Genomic DNA, 19,960 nt, shown 5'->3' with positions numbered 1-19,960 from the left:
ACAATTTCTATTGACTTGTTATTTCTTTTTGGAAAGGTCACTGAAAATTTACACAGTGAAAAAATAACAATCCAATTAGTATCTATCCACTAAAACTAATGTTAATATTTTTCAGATTCTCCAGACAAGCAAGACTGGTGTTCAACATGAACTTCTCTAACTGAGTGCAGGGCAAAAGTTAACACAGTTAGGAGTTTCTGTAGCAATTGCTGCCAACTTTCAATACGTAAAAGAAAGAAGATGTAATTAAGAACTACCTTTAGGTTTATGTTTTTAGGAAGAATCTTCTTTTAATTCTGTTTCTGATAGCTATAAGAGATACAATTTGATCATGAGAGTAAAACTTAAAAGCACAGGAGCCCCTTTATCTAGCACTTAAAATTTTTCACAGTGCAAAATAGTGTTTAATTAATTGTCATTACGTAGGAATTATAGAATAGTATAGGGAACTATACTTTGAATATACTAAAAACTATGTAATGCTCAGTGCTCAGAGCCATCGGGTCCCAGGTATCTCAGATTGGGAGCAAAATTAATAGGCGCTTTTGATCTTAAAGTTTTTTAATTCCTAATCTACAATACAAGAGATAGCAATACTTTCAGCTCACTGAGACGTGGAAAAAAATCTTTAATATTTTTCAAAAATTCAAATATTATGAAACTGAGTGCTTCACTGGGAAGCTCATCAAAGAATAATGTCTTCAAGAGCTCATTTTAAATTCTGCTCAATATGTGAGTAATCTGGGGTATGTGTACACCTGGACTCAGGTTCACAAGTCCTAGTCCTCAAGGGGGACTTCAGCCACCCTGATGTCTGTTGGAGGGACAGCACAGCAGGGCATGAGAAATGCAGAAGGTTCCCGGAATGTGTTGGTGATAACTTCCTTCTCCAAGTGATAGAGGAGCCACCAAGGAGAGAGCTTCTATACTGCACCCAAACCATTTATGATCCTGTGGTTCCATAATTCAGCAATGCAAGGAATGCAAGCAGTCATCACTAACTGCTGTCTCTTCTCTACGCTGAACTAAAGGTTCAGCATAGGGACCACAAGGTCTTGTGGAAAGATTAATACTTGAATGTCTCACTGAAGACAGCATAGTTAATGTATTTCTAAGATGAGGGCAACTTAGTATTCCTCAGGCAACCTTAATTCTAACATTTCAGAATATCTGAATGTTTCATTGAAAAAACAAGTATTGTATTAAGGCTCACTTTTGTGTGCCATTTTCTCATTTTAAAATGAAAACTGTAAAATGGAGATGCTCTGTTGTATATTATCATGTTCTTATGAGTCATCAGTGCAATATAATTACAAGCTTTGTAGAGTAATTCTGTGTTTATATACCTCTATAATTATTATACATACGAAATATTAGATATAAGTGGGGGGTTCTATGACCATAGTGGGAGAATCATGATTTTTTCAGGCAGTTGTTAAAGTTGGAGCTCTTTAAATTGCAGTCTTTGCCTTCTTTGAATGTGTTTTCTGAGGAAATTCCCTACTCCTTCAGAAGCAAATAAACTGTTCTGTTTTGTGCTGGTGTGCAGAGTGAACTGTTCTCTACTCTGTTCTGTACATATACCTAGGGAGAGGGTTGTTATGGGGACATCCCTTTGCAGTGAGCATTCCCTTCCTTCCTGGGAGTTAGCCGTACCACTCCGCTCACCAGCTGTGACTACAGTAATACATCAAGAGCTTGTCTGCAGGATGCTGGTATGTTTACATAGGCACATGTGTGTGGTACCAACTGGACATCATCAATATATCAGTAATTTAGTGCAGCACACAACCTGTGCGTGCATCGCTCCCCAGCCCAGTGTTGGAGAGGTTGGCCAGTGTAGGTTTGCCATTGATGTGCTTGATTACAGCAGAACCAAGTTGCTGCTGCTGCTGAGATTGTGCTGATGCAGATGTGCTTTCCTGATGAAAAGGAACACCATTAAGAAGAATCTCATCCAGTTTTATAAGAAAAAACAAGTTTTACAAGTTCACTGTGTTGTGGGCACATTGCTGTTGTCTAAAAAACATATGTTGGGGTTGCATTGTTATTGTCTAATAAATCAAGATTTTAGTTTTCATTTTAGCAAAAGCATGTACTTCCCTGGTTGCCTGTCATCCCTGGGAAAACTGCCTTGCATGTGAAATGGGATGTTTTGCTATTGATACGCTTTGCTAGGAAATGTTATTAGAGAGAGATAGCATAAAAGGGAGATTTAGAAGTGTATATTGAAAGACTACATATGAATTTCATTTTGAAGGTATAAGAACAGCAGTGGAATCTTGTCAAGATATTAGTCCCTGAGGGAAAAGCAAGTTCTTGTAGGATTCTTTTCCTTTCCTATTGATTTCATTTATTATAGTGTTCTTGTAGTCATGCCATTTTGCTAGAAAGAATTACAGAGCATAATCTGCTTCACTTGTATATTTTTTTGGTTCTGCATCTGTTTCTGTTATCCTTTACATGTCTTGCCAGCTTTGTGACAAGAGTGGACAAGAAGCCTGTACAAAATGTACAACTAAGGTGCTTTCACAAATTATTTCAAGGGCCTCAAGTAAAACCTCTCCTTGTGTTTTACGTTGTTTTTATTAAGCTTTTCTTGTGTAATTTGTATTTTATTAACATGAGATTTTGTAATGTTACATTTCCTCAACTACAAATAGTAGAGAAGCTGCTAAGACTATATTGTATGCAACCTCTTCAAACCCAAGTGTAATACAATTTGTGCTGCTTTTTAAGAAAACATTATTTTTCAGAAATAAATGTGCTGCTGCCATCGCTCAGGAATTTCATATGAATTAGAAATTAGAGGGGAAAAAAGCTTATTTGAACTTTGAAGAACAGCAGTTACTCCGTCTCAGTTCACTGTTTTATTTTCACCTGCTTCATGTGGAGATGATGGGTTAATTTTAAAAGTAGTCTATAACTAAATATTATACTGGTAAGCAGGAAGAGCATGTTGGTCTGGCTGTGATCCTGTAGTATTACTGGTGAATGAGATAAGCCGATGAAATAAATTATACTATCTTTTAGAAAGTGGCTATAGGCACTTTGTGGAGTGCAAGAAGAGGGAGAGAAGGACAAGAAAGTATTCAAAATGCAGTGTCTATTGTATTAGCATCACATGAACTCCTAAATCATGAAAGGCTGCTAAAAATCATTAAACTAACTAAAAGAAATCTGAGAGAGAAATCCAAAAGAGAAGTAAATGTGTGGTGATTATTCTGACATGCAGTATTATTGTTCTCTGTCCTGTAATCATACAGGAATGCTTATTTCGTGGTAAGAATTCAAGCTAAAATTGAAACATGGGGTCCAATTCATCTCATCTGGTTTACCTGTCTAAAAGTTAAGTGCTTTATCCGAATGTGTCTTATGATAATGAATTGCCATTTGTGTTTCTCACTCCCCATTTAAAGTAGAGTTCAAGAGACCAACTTAGATCAGATACCTAGCAACATGTAGTGGTGAAGAAGCTGAAGGCATCCCCTAGAATGATGCTTCTGCTCAGCATCTTCTTGCAGATATCCTATGCATTTTACAGATATCTCTACTTTCTCCTGAAAGTATCCAAAAATGTAAGAAAAACAGATTAGTAGCCATCAAGTTGTTAGTGAGCTGGTATAATTTCAGAGGATAAACTGAATAAGAGTTTTTGACTCTTATTCAAGTCAGTTGTTTTGACTTGCATGTAACCCATCAGTTCCTGCCTCAGAAGAGTGCTGGGAATTAGAGCACGATCCCACCATGTCACTGGACAGGCATTGGATTAGGCAGAACTTGATCCTATGGTCAAGTTCTGGACCCTATGCATATACACCTTCATCTTCAGGACCCTATGCATCTACATCATACTCTTGCAATGTACGACCTCACATACTACTCACTCCCTGTAATTACATATCTAAAGCTCATCTGTATCTTTGGATAACATGAAACCTATTGACAGAAATTATTTTAACCAATAATATCCTGTGGTTGATTTTTTTTTTTAGACAGGAGATCAATAAACAGGCATGGCTTGGAAAGCCAATCTCTCTATGAGATACCAGCGAGAAAAACCTTTGGAATCATTGTAGCACAGGAGCGGTGGAGTAATTCTGTGGTAAGAAAGGAGAATTGGATTTACTGCTTCTGATCAAAGATTTTTCAGGGTGTGCTATGTGATGATACATTTAGCTGCATCTTGACTGCTGCAGTTTTGGAAATAAATGAGTTGTGTGTACTTGGACCCTTCAGAATCCAATCCTAGCGACAAGGCAGGTGGTGCCTACATGAATCGTGGCTTTTTGGGGTTTTTCTGAAGATTGAGTTTGTGGGAAAAGAGTGTAGATGTTAATTCATAAGCCTTACCTGTATGTTAGTTTCAGAAAATGTAGAGCCAGGGACCCCCAGTCAGTAGTCTGGGGCGTTGTTAGGATAGGTACTGTAGAATCACAAAATGCAAGGTCAGTCCCTGAATGTAGAAGTTGAATTTACTGTGCAGTGTCAGAGTAACCATGCCTCTGTGCTGCTAGGAGCTGAACGCAGTTTTTAACCTTTTGATATGTACAAGGGTTCTGACTGTTCTGATTTTTGAACGGCAATATCAAACAGAAGCTAAACAGTGCTGTGGTATATACATGTATAAACTGCAGCCTCTGTATCTTTTGGGAATGTTGTAGTCTCTTGAAGGTTGTATCACATTTATGTTGTTGTTCCTTGCTTTGCTAGTTGTTTTTAAAGAAGAGACCATTTCTAAAGATGCTAAACAGTCAGTGTAGGTATTGGTGAACTTTTGGGGAGAAACCTTCATCTGGTGACAGTGAACATATATGGAGTGAGTTTGTCCAGCTGTTCTTATATGCCTGAAAAATGAGATTCGTAATTGAATTTTTGAACTATACTGTAGACTTATTTTTTCCAACAAATGGCAGTCCATTGTGTATTTCTATATAACTTATATTTTTTTTCAAACCTATACGGCCACAATGTCTAGGGAGATTTAAGAGTACTTAAAGATATTAAAAGACCCAACAACTCAAAAATCCAACTTTTCCCTGAATGAACAAAGCATTAAGAAAGGAAAATGGAATTTGCTTTTACATACTCAGAACAAAAAGAGCAGTACTGAAACCTGCAAGCAGTGTCAGGGGAAATAAACCCATGGAGTCAACTCTTTTTCTGGTCTGCGACATAAATTAAGAAAGCAAATTGTACTGCCCTCCATGGAGGTTGTCCAGTTTTGAGATATCTATACATAAAGAGGAAAAAAAGAAAAGAAAACCAAGGAAGTTGCTTTTTTTTTGTTTTGTTTTGTTTTGTTTTGTTTTTCAGATCTGTGAGCTAAAGTACAGAGAAACAGAAAGACTGTATACCATAAGTGTTTGTAGTCAATGACTAATATCTTGCATTGCACTTGGAAATTAAGTGGATACTTTATCTTTCATCACTTGAAAGCTTGAACCTTACAGCAGCGTGTGGTTATGAATGTCGAAAAATACCTGTTTTTTAAGTAAAATTCTGTTTAATGGTGGTTTTTGTCATTGAGTCTGTTGGGAGTACTTAGAAATATTTGTTGGAATGGGAGACGTGGACTCAGGCATAGAGAGACAGATGGACAGGAGCAGGGGAGAAGGACTGAGGAATTGATACCTTTGGAAGCAGAAAGACAAAAGAACTGGAAAATAAAAATGACAGACTGAGGTGGAAAAAAAAAAAAAAAGCTTCTTCTTTGGTATGTTCGATCCTCCTCTTGCTAATCAAATTCTCCTGCCCTTCTCCACTCTAGTCATCTATTTCTCTTGACCAGAAATGTTTTCCTCTAAGCTATTTGGCTTGATGGAATATTAGCAAAAATGGTAGAATGTGTGTTAATTACATATTAAAAGAAAGATGAGTCTAGTGGATGGCTTCCCTTGATAGAAATTTTTTTAATAGGCTGTTCCTTTAGTATGTACCAAACTATTTTGATTGTGGAACAAAAATAAACATAAATATTAAAAACTCAATCAAAGCCTTTAAAGTTCTTTTGCTTAGTTTTCAAGTGAAGCAAACAGAACAGATCAGTCTGACCCAGGAGACAAAGCTGTGGTCTCAAAGTGACTATTATTGTTGGAAAATTATTCCACATTTGAGATTTAGAAAGATAAGTTCTTTTTCCGCAAAATAGGCATAATTGAATGTTTACTTCTTTTCTTGAGTTCTTGAGGAGTGGCTTACTTAGCATGCACAGTCTGAAAGCCAAGTCCTTATTTTAGAAGGTAATTTAAACTGGATTGCACACAGGAGCCTGACTGCATCAATTTAACAGAGTTAGAGAATAATATGACAGTTCTGATTTTTGCTTCTGCTGAAGAGAGCAGTTCAGAAGGAAACTTTAGTAAGGTTTTTGGCCTCAGTTGCTTAATATCCAAGCCACCTGACCTTGTACTTCCATAAGCTCTCCTTAATTGGAGATTAACCTTGCTATTTACATTTTTTTTTCTCCACATAAAACCTTGGACTCCCAAAATAAGGGAGTTCTATATGAAATAGGAAACAATTTTAAATGATTTTCTAATACAGGTAAACATAGTTTACCTCATTGCTGTGTCCCTCATGTAGAATATGCATTCTTCGTCTATAATAATAAGCAAATCTTTATTTTGCAGGAGCTGTTTTTCAAACCCTTGTTCTTAAGATGTCCATTAGCCACATAGAGCTCAAATGTGGACACAGGTCTTTGTTTCAGGAATTTCTGAAGCTTTGTGTGAGCTCACAGTAATATATAATTCTCAGGTAGAGAGCTCTTTGGTGATCTGTTGAGGTACAACTGCTCAATGTACAAATAGAGAAGAAGACAAAGGAAGCTGAGGATGATGAATAAGAACAAATAGTTGAGGTACAGTTTGGAGACAGCTGAAGTGTTACTGTTTTGCATGGGAAAGTAAACAGAAAAGGTGTCGGAGAAGAGAGTAAGAGCATGTGGTTGCAACTGAGGCTTGTGAAGCACACTTCCCATTTGGAGGTGTTGTGCATTGCTTGATAGCAGCTGTGGCCAAGGTTTTGTTTCACCCGTTTTCTCTGATTCGTGCGTGGGAGGAAGTCTATATCCTTGAATTTTGGTTTCCCTTGTCCTGTTTTCCATTGATGAATCAAAGCAGTGTACTCTAAGGCCATACTTTATGCTGTGCTTCATTCAGTGCAGTTGTTGAGCCTGTGTTCGGGGCTGCTAGGGTTCATTATGTCTGTAAATTACTTTCAACTCAGTTTAAAGCACTGATTTGTCTTATAAAACATGATATGCAGTGTCTGTATCCTTGAGAATCTGTTCACCTCTCTACCCACCATGAATTTGTTTCAGTAACAGACATGGTTTGGACTGAAAGCAGGAGACTAAATTCAAGTATTTGTTTCTGGACCTTGTCCCAGCTTTTAGCTACACCCACTTTGGATATGTTCCTTTCTGGGCATTTTGTGAAGAACACCTTGTATGCAGACTGTTGGATGCTTCTGACTTTGTCTCAATCCAAGATCAAAATCTAATTTCTTTCACTTCTCAGTAACTGCTGAGTATAACAATTTGAAGGCCCAATCTAGGCTCTTTTGAAAGTAAGATTTCTTTATTGGCAGTTTTACAGGAGTTGAAAAAATTGTTAAATAAAAGCCAGCATAGATATAAAAATAAGCATGACTGAAGTGTATAACAACAACAAAAAACCACGTTTTTGTCAACCTGTTCCTAACACAATATTGTAAAATATGCCTTAAAAATCTTGTACTGTACAAAATGTCATACCTTACTCTCCTTGTGAAGTTCAACATTTCTGTCTGTGGGTATTTCTGAGGATTCAGTGGATATAATCCATGAGTTCTAGTGGGTGACTGTGGATGTCTCACAGAGGAATTACAAAGCTTCACATCCTGGCTGAAGTACTTTAAACTAGTAATAGTATTGTAAGACACAGACAGTTAGGAAGTGGTTGATATTAATATGTTGGAGTGTTCTTGTAGTTCTAGCTTTATCTTTGAAGATTGGTATCACATTAGCAAATAAATGGTGCTTTGACTTTTTTTTTTATTTATTTCAGTTGTGAATTAAGTATCTTTGATCAAATTAGCTTTCATTCAGCAAAGTTTTTTTGGAGAATGGCCTGATGGGTCTAGATTCAAGTAGGTTCATTGATTCTTGTGGTCTGGAAGCTTAGGAGCAGGACTCCTAGACGTGACTTCTCAAAGAAGATGGATTCCCATGTAAGACATAGTTGTAACGATCCAACCTTCTTTTTCAGTCAATTGGGACTGTGTCAGCTGCTAGTGTGGGAAGCCAGTCAAATTGTTTTATCCTTTCCTTTTCCATCTTTGGCCACCTGACATGCAAAGCTTCCAGCAATTTTATTCTGGTGGGTAGTCAAGTTTTTCACGCCAGGCAGCAGGAGCCTGGCAGCATACAAACCTAGGCTAGATGGGGAAAGCTTGACTGTCAGGAGTGCTTTCTCCACCGGACTGTGTTATTTCAAGTAGTGATGCTATATTTGTCTCACCAGGTCCCTGGAATCTGCCACTTTGGCTAGGTCTCTTTGTCAGAACCTCAACCTGACTTCTGTCATGTTTGAAGTTACTTGTATTCATTCATTTTTTCATGTTGACTCACATTATCTCAACTTTTTCATGTTCTACTTGCCAAAATCCAAACTAGATAAAATATATATGCTATACAATGTTTTGTAGTGGTCTCACTCACCAGAATAGTTGGCTGCACGTTTAACTTTTAGTTTTCAATCAGAATGTTCAGGGCTGTGCTTTAGTCCTGTTGAGTTCCCAAGGCAATTCTAAAAATGGTTAAAGTTAATTATATTTTTAAATGCTACTTTGACTTGGAGGTTTACAAACAGGTAGTTGGAGAAGAGACCAGAGGCAAAATAAATGAAGATGCGGGGCATAGTGGAGGTTTATTTGTTAGTGCTGATTTGAGGAGGAATTCCAGTTGTCTGCATTTTTCTTTCATTTGTTTGAAGAGAGGGGAAGTCTTCACTGATATGGACTTCTGGCACTTGAGAAGTTTGTGTTCTGAAGGCTGGTAATTGTATAAGGATCATCCAGCAGACAGGTGTTTATTCGTAGCTCAGATGACAATGCTTTGAGCTCCTAGGCAGACAGCTGGATAAAATTTGGTATGTGTGATACATAATGCAAAGTAGTATAATGTGGCCTAGTCCTCAAAAAAAAAAAAAAAAGATAAAATGAAAACATTCATTACACAATTAAAATGCATAGCAAATCAATTAGGTATGAATATTGTATGTTAACCTTAAAGTGTGAGCTAAAAGAGTTGCGATGAAAACCATTCTTGTATCAAAATAATTTAAAAGCACAAGTCTTAAATGTAAGGCTTTGCCTCACAGAATACACACCTGTTCTGCTGATCTTCTGTCATATCCATTTTGTTTCTTTCAGATCTATGAGTAATCATCAGTAATGTGGGGAAGGAGAATCAGCATCCCCTATCATGCATACTAACTTAAATGAGCATCAATGAAACAATTAACACTGATGCTCAACCTGGCACCTTTAGGTGGCTGATTGAATGCCCCTGTGGGGATGAAGCAGTGTTTTTTCAGAACCCTCATAGCTATTGCTTCAGCTGATCTACTTAGCCCTGAGGGAGGGGCATGGATTGTGTTAATCAGACAGCAGAAACTTCCATACGTGTATGAACAGGAGTTTTGCTACTGATTCGTGAGTTGATGCTCTAAGACAAGCTGGAATTTTGGGGAAGCAACATTATTGCAGTGAATTATTCCTCTTCTTCCTAGCCATAAGAATATAATTATTTCTATATGCAGGAGTATGGAGAGAAAAAGTATTTTCAGCTTGGGGAAAAAAAAAAAAAAAAAAAAAAAAGCAGTTAATGGTTCACTCTTAATTGAAGCTTAAAATCTTTCCCAGGTATTAATTTTCAATACATTCTGTGTAGTGGCTCTCTCTTCTCCATAAATAATTCAGTTGACAATGGCGAGTATTGCAGTTCTTCATATAATGTTGCTTGGATTATAGGGTCAGGTTAGCTCAGGGACAGTTGGTTGGTCTAAGTGTATCAGTTCAAGCAGCTCTGCTGTGAGGACATAAACTGGCACCTCTTGAGTTTGTGCCCACTCCTCTGTTTCTCAGGAATCCTACAGTTCAATATTTAAGCTGTGTGCTTTAAAACGTCAGAAAGTGAGAAGTCTTACCTATGAGTACACTAGGAAGGACAAGGCAGAACATCCAGACTGCTCTGGGGAGTACTGGTATAAAGTTGACTGAATTCACATGGCAGCACAATACTTCAGAGGTTCGAGATCAGGCACAGGTGGGTTCTTCTGGGGACCTGGGAAATAAGTAGGTTCAGGTTAATTAAAAGACAAAGTGATGACTGTGTCTCTTTTTCCAAACTTGTTATGCCTGCTGTTATTTAAGCAGGGCTCTGAACTGTTCCCTCTCATCACTGAACATGACAGCATATCCCAGAATACCATCAATCCCCAAATAATGGGAGTACTCTTGTCTCCTTTCTGATAAGAGATGGGAGTCAGAAAGTAGAGTTCTGTCTTCAGCCTCCTCCATGATGGTGGGGAAGTTGCAAAGTTCAAAGCTTCCAAAAAATTTGCTAAAAGTAATACTTGGAGGCGGGGGGCAGGTAGAGCACTGGTATAATGGCATAGCTGTGAGATGCACAGTGATATATGACTTGGGAGCTCACTGCCAGTGCTGGTGGGAAATCATAGAATCATTAGGGTTGGAAGAGACCTCCAAGATCATCTGGTCCAACCATCCCCCTACCACCCATGTCACCCACTAAATCATGTCCCTAAGCACCACGTTCAACCTTTCCTTGAACACCCCTGGGGATGTTGACACCACCATCTCCCTGGGCAACCCGTCCCAATGCCTGACTGCTCTTTCTGAGTACTGAACACAGTACTCGAGGTGTGGCCTCCCCAGAACGGAGTACAAGGGGAGAGTCACCTCCCTGGTTCTGCTGGCAAGCCTGTCACACGTGCACTTTCAGCCTAAGTGCATTTATTAAGGCTTTTGTTTACATTTGAAAAAGCTGTGAGCCTTGGCAGAGCTGCTGGGCTCTTGGCTTTGTTGAAAATTGGTGGAATGATGCCTGAACATGGAGATGGTTCCTGATGTTGAAAAAAAAACCAAAACACCACTGTTTCATAACTCAGTGTTCCTGCTCTGTAAATTAAGAAGGTATGAATATTTCCTGACAGAAATGTTGCATCATTAATATCTGTAAAGCTCTTCTGTATGAAATATTCTTGTCTTTTTATATTTAGTGCTGCACAACAGAGACTTCTGTATGTGGGGGTGGTGGCTTTCCCTGGGGGCAGCGGCCCAGGAGCTCTCCGGTTGGAGGTGTGATGCCAGCGTGACAGGGCCTTGAAGGCCATTGCCCTGCTTCTGCTACGTGCCTCAAAAGAGGCAATTTTGATCCTCTCAACTGTTGACAATGATGTTAATGGTGCATAGGCTTGGCTGGTCTGTCAGCCCACGTGAAATATCCTGAATAGGAAATTCGTGGTTACATGTCTTGTAAAACACAGTCAAGTTGGATGTGGAGCGCTGAGCTCTAAGCATAGTGAAGTGTTGTGTAATGTTCTGCAGCATTTCTCAAACTCTGTCTGAAACTTTGGATGCAGAGATCAAAGGGTGCAGCTTTATTCCCACTTTTGAGTCCTGGACTCAGTGATATGCCCAGTCTTGCTGCTTGGGATGTGTCCATAAGCCTGTAGATCTTTAATTTGCCAGTTGCTTGCAGGCATTTCTGTTTTGCCATTCTACCTTTCTTTTTTTTTTTTTTTCTTTTCTTGGGAGATAGGTGAACGTTTTATCAGCAATTTTTCATGTTGTGAATTTAAGCTTTTGAATTTTCATTTTGTTTGTTTGTTTATTGCAGCTGGTGCTCAGGATAAAATTGGCTGGGCATTTGGCTTGGGTTTGGAGAGGCTGGCCATGATCCTGTATGATATTCCTGACATCCGACTGTTCTGGAGTGAAGATGAACGCTTCTTGAAGCAGTTTATTGTGCCTCACATTTGCCAAAAAATAAAATTTCAGGTAAAGTAATGTGTATATGAAAACAATTTTCCATAGGTAAGAAGTGCGGGTAGCCCTAGAGAATATCATACAATTAAAATTCTGTGCCATTAACAAATTAGGTTTTAAAGCAGCAGCTTTCCAACTATCATGATTCTCTCATAAACTGGAAAAAAAAAAAAAAAAAAAAAGGCTTTTTATAACGTTTTTTCAGCCAGATAATGTTCTGAGTTGCTGCTGATACTCAGTGAATATCTCTGTTCTGAGTAATAAATAAGCCTGTATTTAAAATCTAAATCTGTCCAGAATGGAGATTGATTTAGGCCTGTGACTGAACTGGGTGTATTCTTGATCTGGGGCTGTAATTCTTAATCATTATGAAAACCTGTTTGATGCCAACCTTTCAAATATTGTAATACATTCCCAATAACCCCCTTTTATTATCACTCTGTGTTCATTGAAGTCATTGTGAGTTGCGCTGTTCAACATCAGCAAAATGCATTGTGAACACGCACCAATGTCTTCAGTATGTTGGCTCTTTCCTCCAAGTGCTAGTGGGGGAAGAGTGCAGGTTCAACTTCTGTTTCTTTTGTAACTCCTCTCCTGAGGCTTCACTTGCTTTCAAAGCTGGCAACTTATCTTCCTTCTTGTAGTAGCAAAGTAATCAAGCAAAACTGGATTGAGTGGAAGTGTTACTTCCATAATGTTCTTCTGTGTCATCGCAGGAAGGCTAAAGTCAGCTGTTATCACCCATCTTTGGGAGAGTTGAGCTGACAGCTGTGTAGATGTCTGATAACAGATGTCTGAAGTACTAAAGCATCAGAATGCATATTGCTGCTGCCTTCTACCATTTTCCTTGCTTTGTGAACGGCTTGAATAGGTTTTTTAACAATTGAAAATATAAAAGGGGAAATCAACAGTGATAATGCTGAGACGGTATTTGAGCAGTCTCTACATCAAATCAGTAGCAGCATCCATTTTTGAGTTCATAGCAGTGCTGGCACATCTTCTCTGATAGAGTCAGAATGTTGTTTGAGTAGATTTTCTTTGTGCCTTTTGCTTTTGTGATGCTGGTGATGGTGCAGTCAGATTGTAGTTGTCACTTACAGAAAGAAGGCAGATTTTGCCATGTTTCTTGAAGGTAGGTCTGTCTGTAGGTTTCACACATTTTCTACAGAATGTTGTTCTTTTCAACAAGGGATGCTCAAGTGTCCTTCATTTCGGCCTGTATCTTTCTGGGTGTCATTGCTCCTGAGGAACATGGATTGTGGCTTGGTTTATAGATTACAGTCTGATCTCTGATGGAACTAAAATGAGATTTCTTGCTTTCTTTAAAATTGAGGATCCAAGTCTCAACCTAATATTAATGGTAGATTGGGTATTTGGGAGAAGGCCCAGATTGTCAGGATGACATGATCTAATGTTGAAGGTAAGCCAGAGAGAGTACTGAGTGGCTGCTTCTTTAGGTTGTGTATCATTTTCATGTTCAGCTTCAGATAAAGTCAGGAGTAGTGGACCGATCTGAAGGTAACAGGGGCGTGGGTAAACTCAGAGGAAAGAGCAGCTTTTAGGAAGCTAAAGGTGATAGAAATGTTCTTCTTTCTTTCTTTCCCTCCCTCCCTTCCTCCCTTCCTTGCTATTTTTTTCTACTTGCTGCTGTTTGGTAACATTAACTGAGCAGCATGTGGTTTTTCACTTTTTTGCTTGTTAACTGGATCATCAACAGGAGGGTGGTGACAAGGTCTTTAAACATTTCTTTTTGCTGAGCAGGGCTGTTTTCAACTGGCATTGATTCAACTTGGAATGAGGAGAGAAGTTCTACATCCTAGAAATCTGATTATTTGATGTTGTAAAGATAGCCATGAAATTGAACCTTGTTGGTTGAAACACACTTTGAAGTAATAACATGACTCAGGAGATGTGATGCAGTTCCTTCAAGGAAAAGGAGTTATCAGTTGCAACTGTGCTCTAACTTGGTCCATAGAGAAGGGCTGGAGTAATGTTACCGGCCAATTAGCTGTTGCTCTATCATATTAATGCGCTGGCAGTTGTCATATCCCAACAAATAGGCTAATGAAAAAGTAGAACGATTAGGGGATTAAGAAGTGCGGGATAGGGATGGAAAGACATTTTGAGTCTCTTCTTTATCCATTCTAAAGAAAGAATCTGGCCAATGTTTCAGAAAGTGTTTTTTTTCCACTGGTATCAAACATTTCTTGATATCCTTTTAATTTGTTTCCATTTTTTTCTTCTCTCGCTTTCTCTCACTTTCAACCCCATAAAAAACCCACACGTACTCCACTTGGAAGTCCTGTTTTCAGCTTTGGCAGAATAATTCTCCCTAATCCTTACTTTATATTTTTTAACTCTGTCTCTCAGTATAAAAGATGAGTAGTGTCAAGCTTGATTTTGTTGTTGTTGTTGTTTAAAAGAAACCCTGTATCCACTTTTCACATGGTGTCTTATATTGAGGCTTTCGAACTCAATTCAAAACATACTGCCAGTACATACTGGCATTGCATTTTTTAGGGTAAGTGACTCTTCAAATGAGATTATTGTGAAATAATATTCAGTGCTACCATTAGATCTTGGGTGATGGGAGTTAATAAGCCAGTTTTTCTTTCTTTCTGTTCTCCGTTATTTTTCAGTTATGCTGTAAAACCAAGTTAGCAGACCGTCTGCACCTGACTGCTTTCTAAAGAGACAAAATTAATGAATCACATGGTTTATTCATATTTTATTTGAAAGAGAACTTTTAGGCTGTCTTGCAGTGTTGATGTTTAAGAAATCGTGATGAATATTAGAAAAGTGTTTGATTTTCTACAGGCAAGACCGTGCAGTATTTTTCAGCCTTACTGAACTGAACCAAGATAGACCAGATGTTTTGAGAGCCTTTCATTACACAGATTGAATCCTACAGTTCCACAAGGCCTGGGCAAACGTCCATTCTTCGTGTGCTTAAGTGAGATAGACTTCTCAACCTTCTGATATTCCTCCTATTCCTTCTTATAATCTGATTATCCACCAACACAAGTATTTTTCTTTCTGTTCATTAAAATGTTCTTCAAACAGATGAAGGCCACAGTGAACAGCAGTAACCTTTAATAACAGCTGGGCTAAATATACTCTTGTTCAAAAATGGAATTTAATTTGAATATTTTCTTGAGACTTAAAGTATGTTTTCGGCCTTTTAACAGCCTGAATATGTCAGGCTTCTTCATGTGTCATCAGTTGCTCAATTTATGCGCGTAGGCTTCAGTGGGTCAAAAAGCTGCCTAGAAAACTGACAGTGCTTGTACCATTGCGGTCACTCAGCAGAGCAGTGTTAGAGGGCTGCTCCCCACAGATCAGACTGTGGTGTCGATGAGGATTACCTAAACCACTCCAGCTATAATTTGACACAAGTCACAGCAGTGTGGGGGATCAGAGGCTAGTTACTTGCCTTCAGTCACTCATGTGTAGGGCTGCTGTTCAGGCTGTGAAATGAAAAGCTGAGAATGGACAGGGCAGGAAAAAGTGAGCCCCTGCAAGGTGTAACATAGTAAAACAATGGTTTGGATCTGATCTAGTATGCTCTGTTATATTTCTGTTCATCAGAGCTCTGAGGAGAGCTGCATGTATTTGCTTTTCGGTCCATGCTGAGCCTGCATTCTTACAAGAAAAAGATGTGTCTGTGGGCTGACAACTCTCAGGGAAAGGTACAAAAATGAAATGACGTTTAGGGAAGGAAGGTACTCACAGTTCAGATGAAGTGCAGTGTGCCCAGAGGTGTTGATTAAGACGAATGGACTTCAGGACAGTTCCTGGAACCTCCATCATTGCACTGCCACAGCGAGCAAGCAGCATGTCGTGTCAATTGACTGCTGATGCATTTTCTCTTCACAAAGTCACTTTCATCTGATACTGCCAGTGGTTGCTGCTGCTGGTGTGGTTTTAAATAATTATTTTGGTCACAGGTGAGCCCTGTGGCCCGGACTAAGGTCAGAAAGAAGTATGTTTATATTGTTCGAAGGAAAAGAGTAGTACAGAGGGTATCTGGACCAGATTCCTAGCTAAAATGCAGACCCCCCTGTGTGAGATTATAAGAGTTTCTTTCTTCTTGTTCTCCTTGTTTCTGTGTTATTTATAATATTCTGCAGTAGCCCTATTACATTCTGCAATAGCCCTAGCACCACCAGCTACTCAGCACCCCCTTCCATCACCTGAGTGGCTGTTCCTTTCTTGTATCTGCTTGCCCATGCAGTCTGTCTAGAGTCGGTTGTGGGTTTTGTTTTTTGGTTTGGTTTTGTTTTGTTTTTTTCCCCTCCAAAAAACTTAGCTTCTGCTTAAAACAGTAGACTTTCCAACCAGGATCATTTTGATGGAGCCAGGATAGGCAGAAGTCCTAGAACAACTCTGCTCAAAGACCTGAGGGGCCAGTAACCTTTGGCAGTGGAGTGAAGAGAGCTGACAAGCAGCTTGAAGTGATGCCCCATTCACCTCCTGCACAGCTGTAGTTTGTGGTCCTAACCTAGGAGACTGTCTCTGATTTGGAAAGTGAACAGTCAGGGTTAGCAGAGATGAGAAAGAGGACATCTTCGCAAAGGTGTTGTGTAAAAAAATCATTTGTTATACAGGGAAGGAAAACAAGGTGGGCTTGCCTTTCTCCTGTGCTAGGTAGCAAATGCTGAACCTCACTCACTTCCATTTGCCTTTGCTCAGTGTGCCATAAGGAATTAGACCCCTATTCTAATGACAAAGGATTTATCCAGTAGCCCGGTTTGCGCTGTTTGCTGAACACATGAGCACTCATGTTCCCAGTTACACAGTGCAACTTCTTTACTTTGTTTCTGTGTGCTTTTTGGTTTACTGAGACAGTCATCATCCCTGTGCATCTTTCTTGTGCACATACTTGATTGTTACTGTGAGACAGGTAGCTTGTCCTGAAGCTGTAGAAGATGCTGAAAATAAAAAGCACTTGCAGGTCTAGGGGGAAACTTTTGTAAATTCAACCATCATAGTCTGTCCTTTATTCTGTGCTTGAAAGGGAGAGCATCTCGTGTAAGCCAGTTATTTCAAAAAATTTTATCTTACTACATTCACTGCAAAGAATGAGTCTGTCTGATCCATCATTAATATGCTATTCCCCATAAATTATATTTAGGTTCTTAGTCTGTGATTAGCTTTATTTTCCAATAAAAGAATAAATAGATTCACTGGGAGCTACATTTTCAGATATTTTTCATCAAGATTAGGTAACTCCATGCTTAAATGGTTATTCATTTATTATGTTTACATTCTAATAGTGCATCTATTAAAGGCAAATGTACAACCATTAGTATGTAAATTCAACTTGTATGTCTGAACAAATGGGGTACAGCCTCAATTGTGATTTATTGTCTAATTAGTTTTACTGTAATTGAAGATATATAAAGTGTGTTTGTGTGTTTGTGTGCATTTGGAGGTACAACAGAATAGATGACAGTGTAGCATAAATATTTTATTGGCCTGACTTTGGGAAGGTTGAATTTTTTTATGAATGACTTATGTAGATCATCTTAAGTGAATGTCAATATAACCTTTACAGTGCTATGTATCATCTCAGGTTTGCCTGTATACTTTGCAGAACATTGCTAAGCTCTTTTTTCATTTTGGGTAGCAAGAGAAAGAAGACAAAAATACCATCTTCATTGTGGAGGCCCTGTACTGAGCTGTGCGATTGGATTAGAAATTGCTTGATCATCAAGTCTTCTTTCATCAGGGTGTTGTCTCTTGTATCATTTGTAGCTGGTGCTGGTATTGAAGCTCCAGGAACGTGAGCCCTCTGGCCTCAGTCAGGCAAAGTACTGAAGCACATGCTGAGCCTTAAACTTGCAAGCAGTCCCATTTAAATCAATGGGTTAGCTCCTGTTCTGAAAGTCAAGCATATCCTAAATGATTAAATAGTTTCAGGTCAGAGATCTCTTACTTCCTAGGATGTAACCAAGAGTGATCAGTGCCTTGTAGGGCTGAAACAGAGAAAACCTTCAAAACGGCTGTTACAGGCAGTAAGAGTTTAATGTGCCAGTCAGTCTCCAACCCTTTCTGTTGCTGTGGCTTGGGGGCTTTTCCTTTCCAGGTGCAGAACTTCACGCTTGTCCTTGCTGAATTTTGTAAGGTTCCTCTTGGCTTATTCCTCCAGCTTGCCTAGGTCCCTCTGGACGGCAGCCTGGTTACTGAATTTATCAGCCCCCAGTATTTGGTGTTATTCTGCAGATTTTTTGAGGAAACACTCTATTTCCACCACCAGGTCACTCATAAAGGTGGTTTTGCTGCTAAATAGTGTGTGATAGTGCCGTGGCCTGAATGCAGAAGCAGCACAAGGGACAGGCCATGGATCAGTGAGGGAGGTGAGCAGCTTGGGTGGAAAGAGGAGCTTCTGCTAACTGGGAGTCTTCCACTTTTTCCTCCTCCAAGAGATCCAAAACCGCAGTCCTGAAGGAGAAAGAAGGAAGGAGTCTGGAAGTAATTGAAAGAAAAGTCAAGGACTAGAGGAGAAATGACAAAGTAACTTGGATTAATACATGTAGCTTAGACTCCAGAGGTGGCATCCGAAGTCAAAGACAACTGTGCTCTACCCATGAGATCCAAAGGCCACTGAGTCTGTAAACGTGTCCTGTGGATTTCAAACTGGGCTCTTCATATCTTCCCAAACCAGGTGTTTGCTATCGTCCTTTGTGCCAATCATGTAAGAATACTCTCACTTAAAAGATGGAGCATTGCCTTTTTAAAACAACAAATGAAAGAGTCAAGATCACAATTTTTCTGCTTCTCTATACTCTGTTGAAATATAATGGCAGAAATCCAGCCTCTCAAGTCTTTATGGATAACATCCACAGTGTATCCAGTAAAAGGCTTTGGCACAAACAAAAGAAAAAAAATAGTGCCTCAAGAATGCCCATCTCAGGTATCACTGAATTTAGAACATGTTTTTTGTTTAGAGGATGCTCGGTGAACACTTGGAAAATGTGGTATACCCAGCAGGAATGTTGTCAATACAACTGAAAGATTCCCAGCAACTGGGAACAGACCACTGGGGACTTTCTTCTGAATTTTATTTTTAAAGGAAAAGAAGTGACTGTAACCTTGACTGTTTTGAGCTGAAATCCTCCCTGAAACAAATCTTCCAGTATCATGTAAACCAAAAATGAATTTCCAGTTACCGGTGCTGCTGTGGTGTACTGTTACAGTGTGTAGATTCATTTTGCTGCTGGCAAAAGCCAGTGCAGCCCAGTCAAAGCACACCTGATACTATTTAAATGATTACTTTGGAAAAAGTGTGATGAGCTTCCAAAAGCATGTGTTACTGTGGTTTGCTCTGATCTCTAAACCTTGTATATTTGCTGTTTGACTGGTTGAGGCTCTTTAAAACAAACAGCTCACAAATGAGTAATTCTGCTACTGAATATATCAACCAATCTTTATTGCATCCCAGATGATGAAGTGTAATGGTTATACAGAGTGCTTAAATAAGCCACGGAGCAATTTCCAGCAGCGATATATATGCTGAAACCCACATAAAATTAATACTATATTAATTTTACATTAGTATATTGACTAAATATAAATAAACCTGGAAATCTAAAATAATATTAGATTTCAGATTGGATATGTGTAACTATGAGAACCAGCTGCAGTTGGTTTCAGCAGGAATCTATGAGTGTTCAGTGCTTTCAGTTTTACTGTCTACAAAAGTATACAGGTAATAAGGAGGATGACCCATACACTTTTGCCAACATTTTTCAAATATTGGTGTAATTACAGTGTGGTGAATAGAACTCTTGCTAGAAGTAGCCACCTTGACAACTACTTGTCTTTGGACCTGACCCGACAAGTAACTCAGTTTCCCTACTCAATAATTCTGTTTTCCCTGGTGTTTATAGTTGCAATGTAG

General features: G+C 39.0%; 1 protein-coding gene across 3 annotated transcripts in view; it reads left to right on the top strand.

Moving 5' to 3' along the window:
* Positions 1-19,960, top strand: part of FARS2 (phenylalanyl-tRNA synthetase 2, mitochondrial) — a 248,077-nt gene that overhangs the window by 133,681 nt on the left and 94,436 nt on the right. For all 3 annotated transcript variants that reach the window (XM_084281775.1, XM_084281776.1, XM_084281777.1), the window contains one exon: positions 11,909-12,069. In XM_084281775.1, coding sequence (XP_084137901.1) covers positions 11,909-12,069 — 161 coding nt within the window. The remainder of the gene's footprint in view (positions 1-11,908; positions 12,070-19,960) is intronic.

This window comes from Netta rufina, assembly GCF_964035555.1.
Source record: "Netta rufina genome assembly, chromosome: 2".
Classification (NCBI taxonomy): Eukaryota; Metazoa; Chordata; class Aves; order Anseriformes; family Anatidae; genus Netta; species Netta rufina.
Note: the sequence above shows the minus strand (reverse complement) of the source record. Positions and strands in the feature narration are given on the sequence as shown.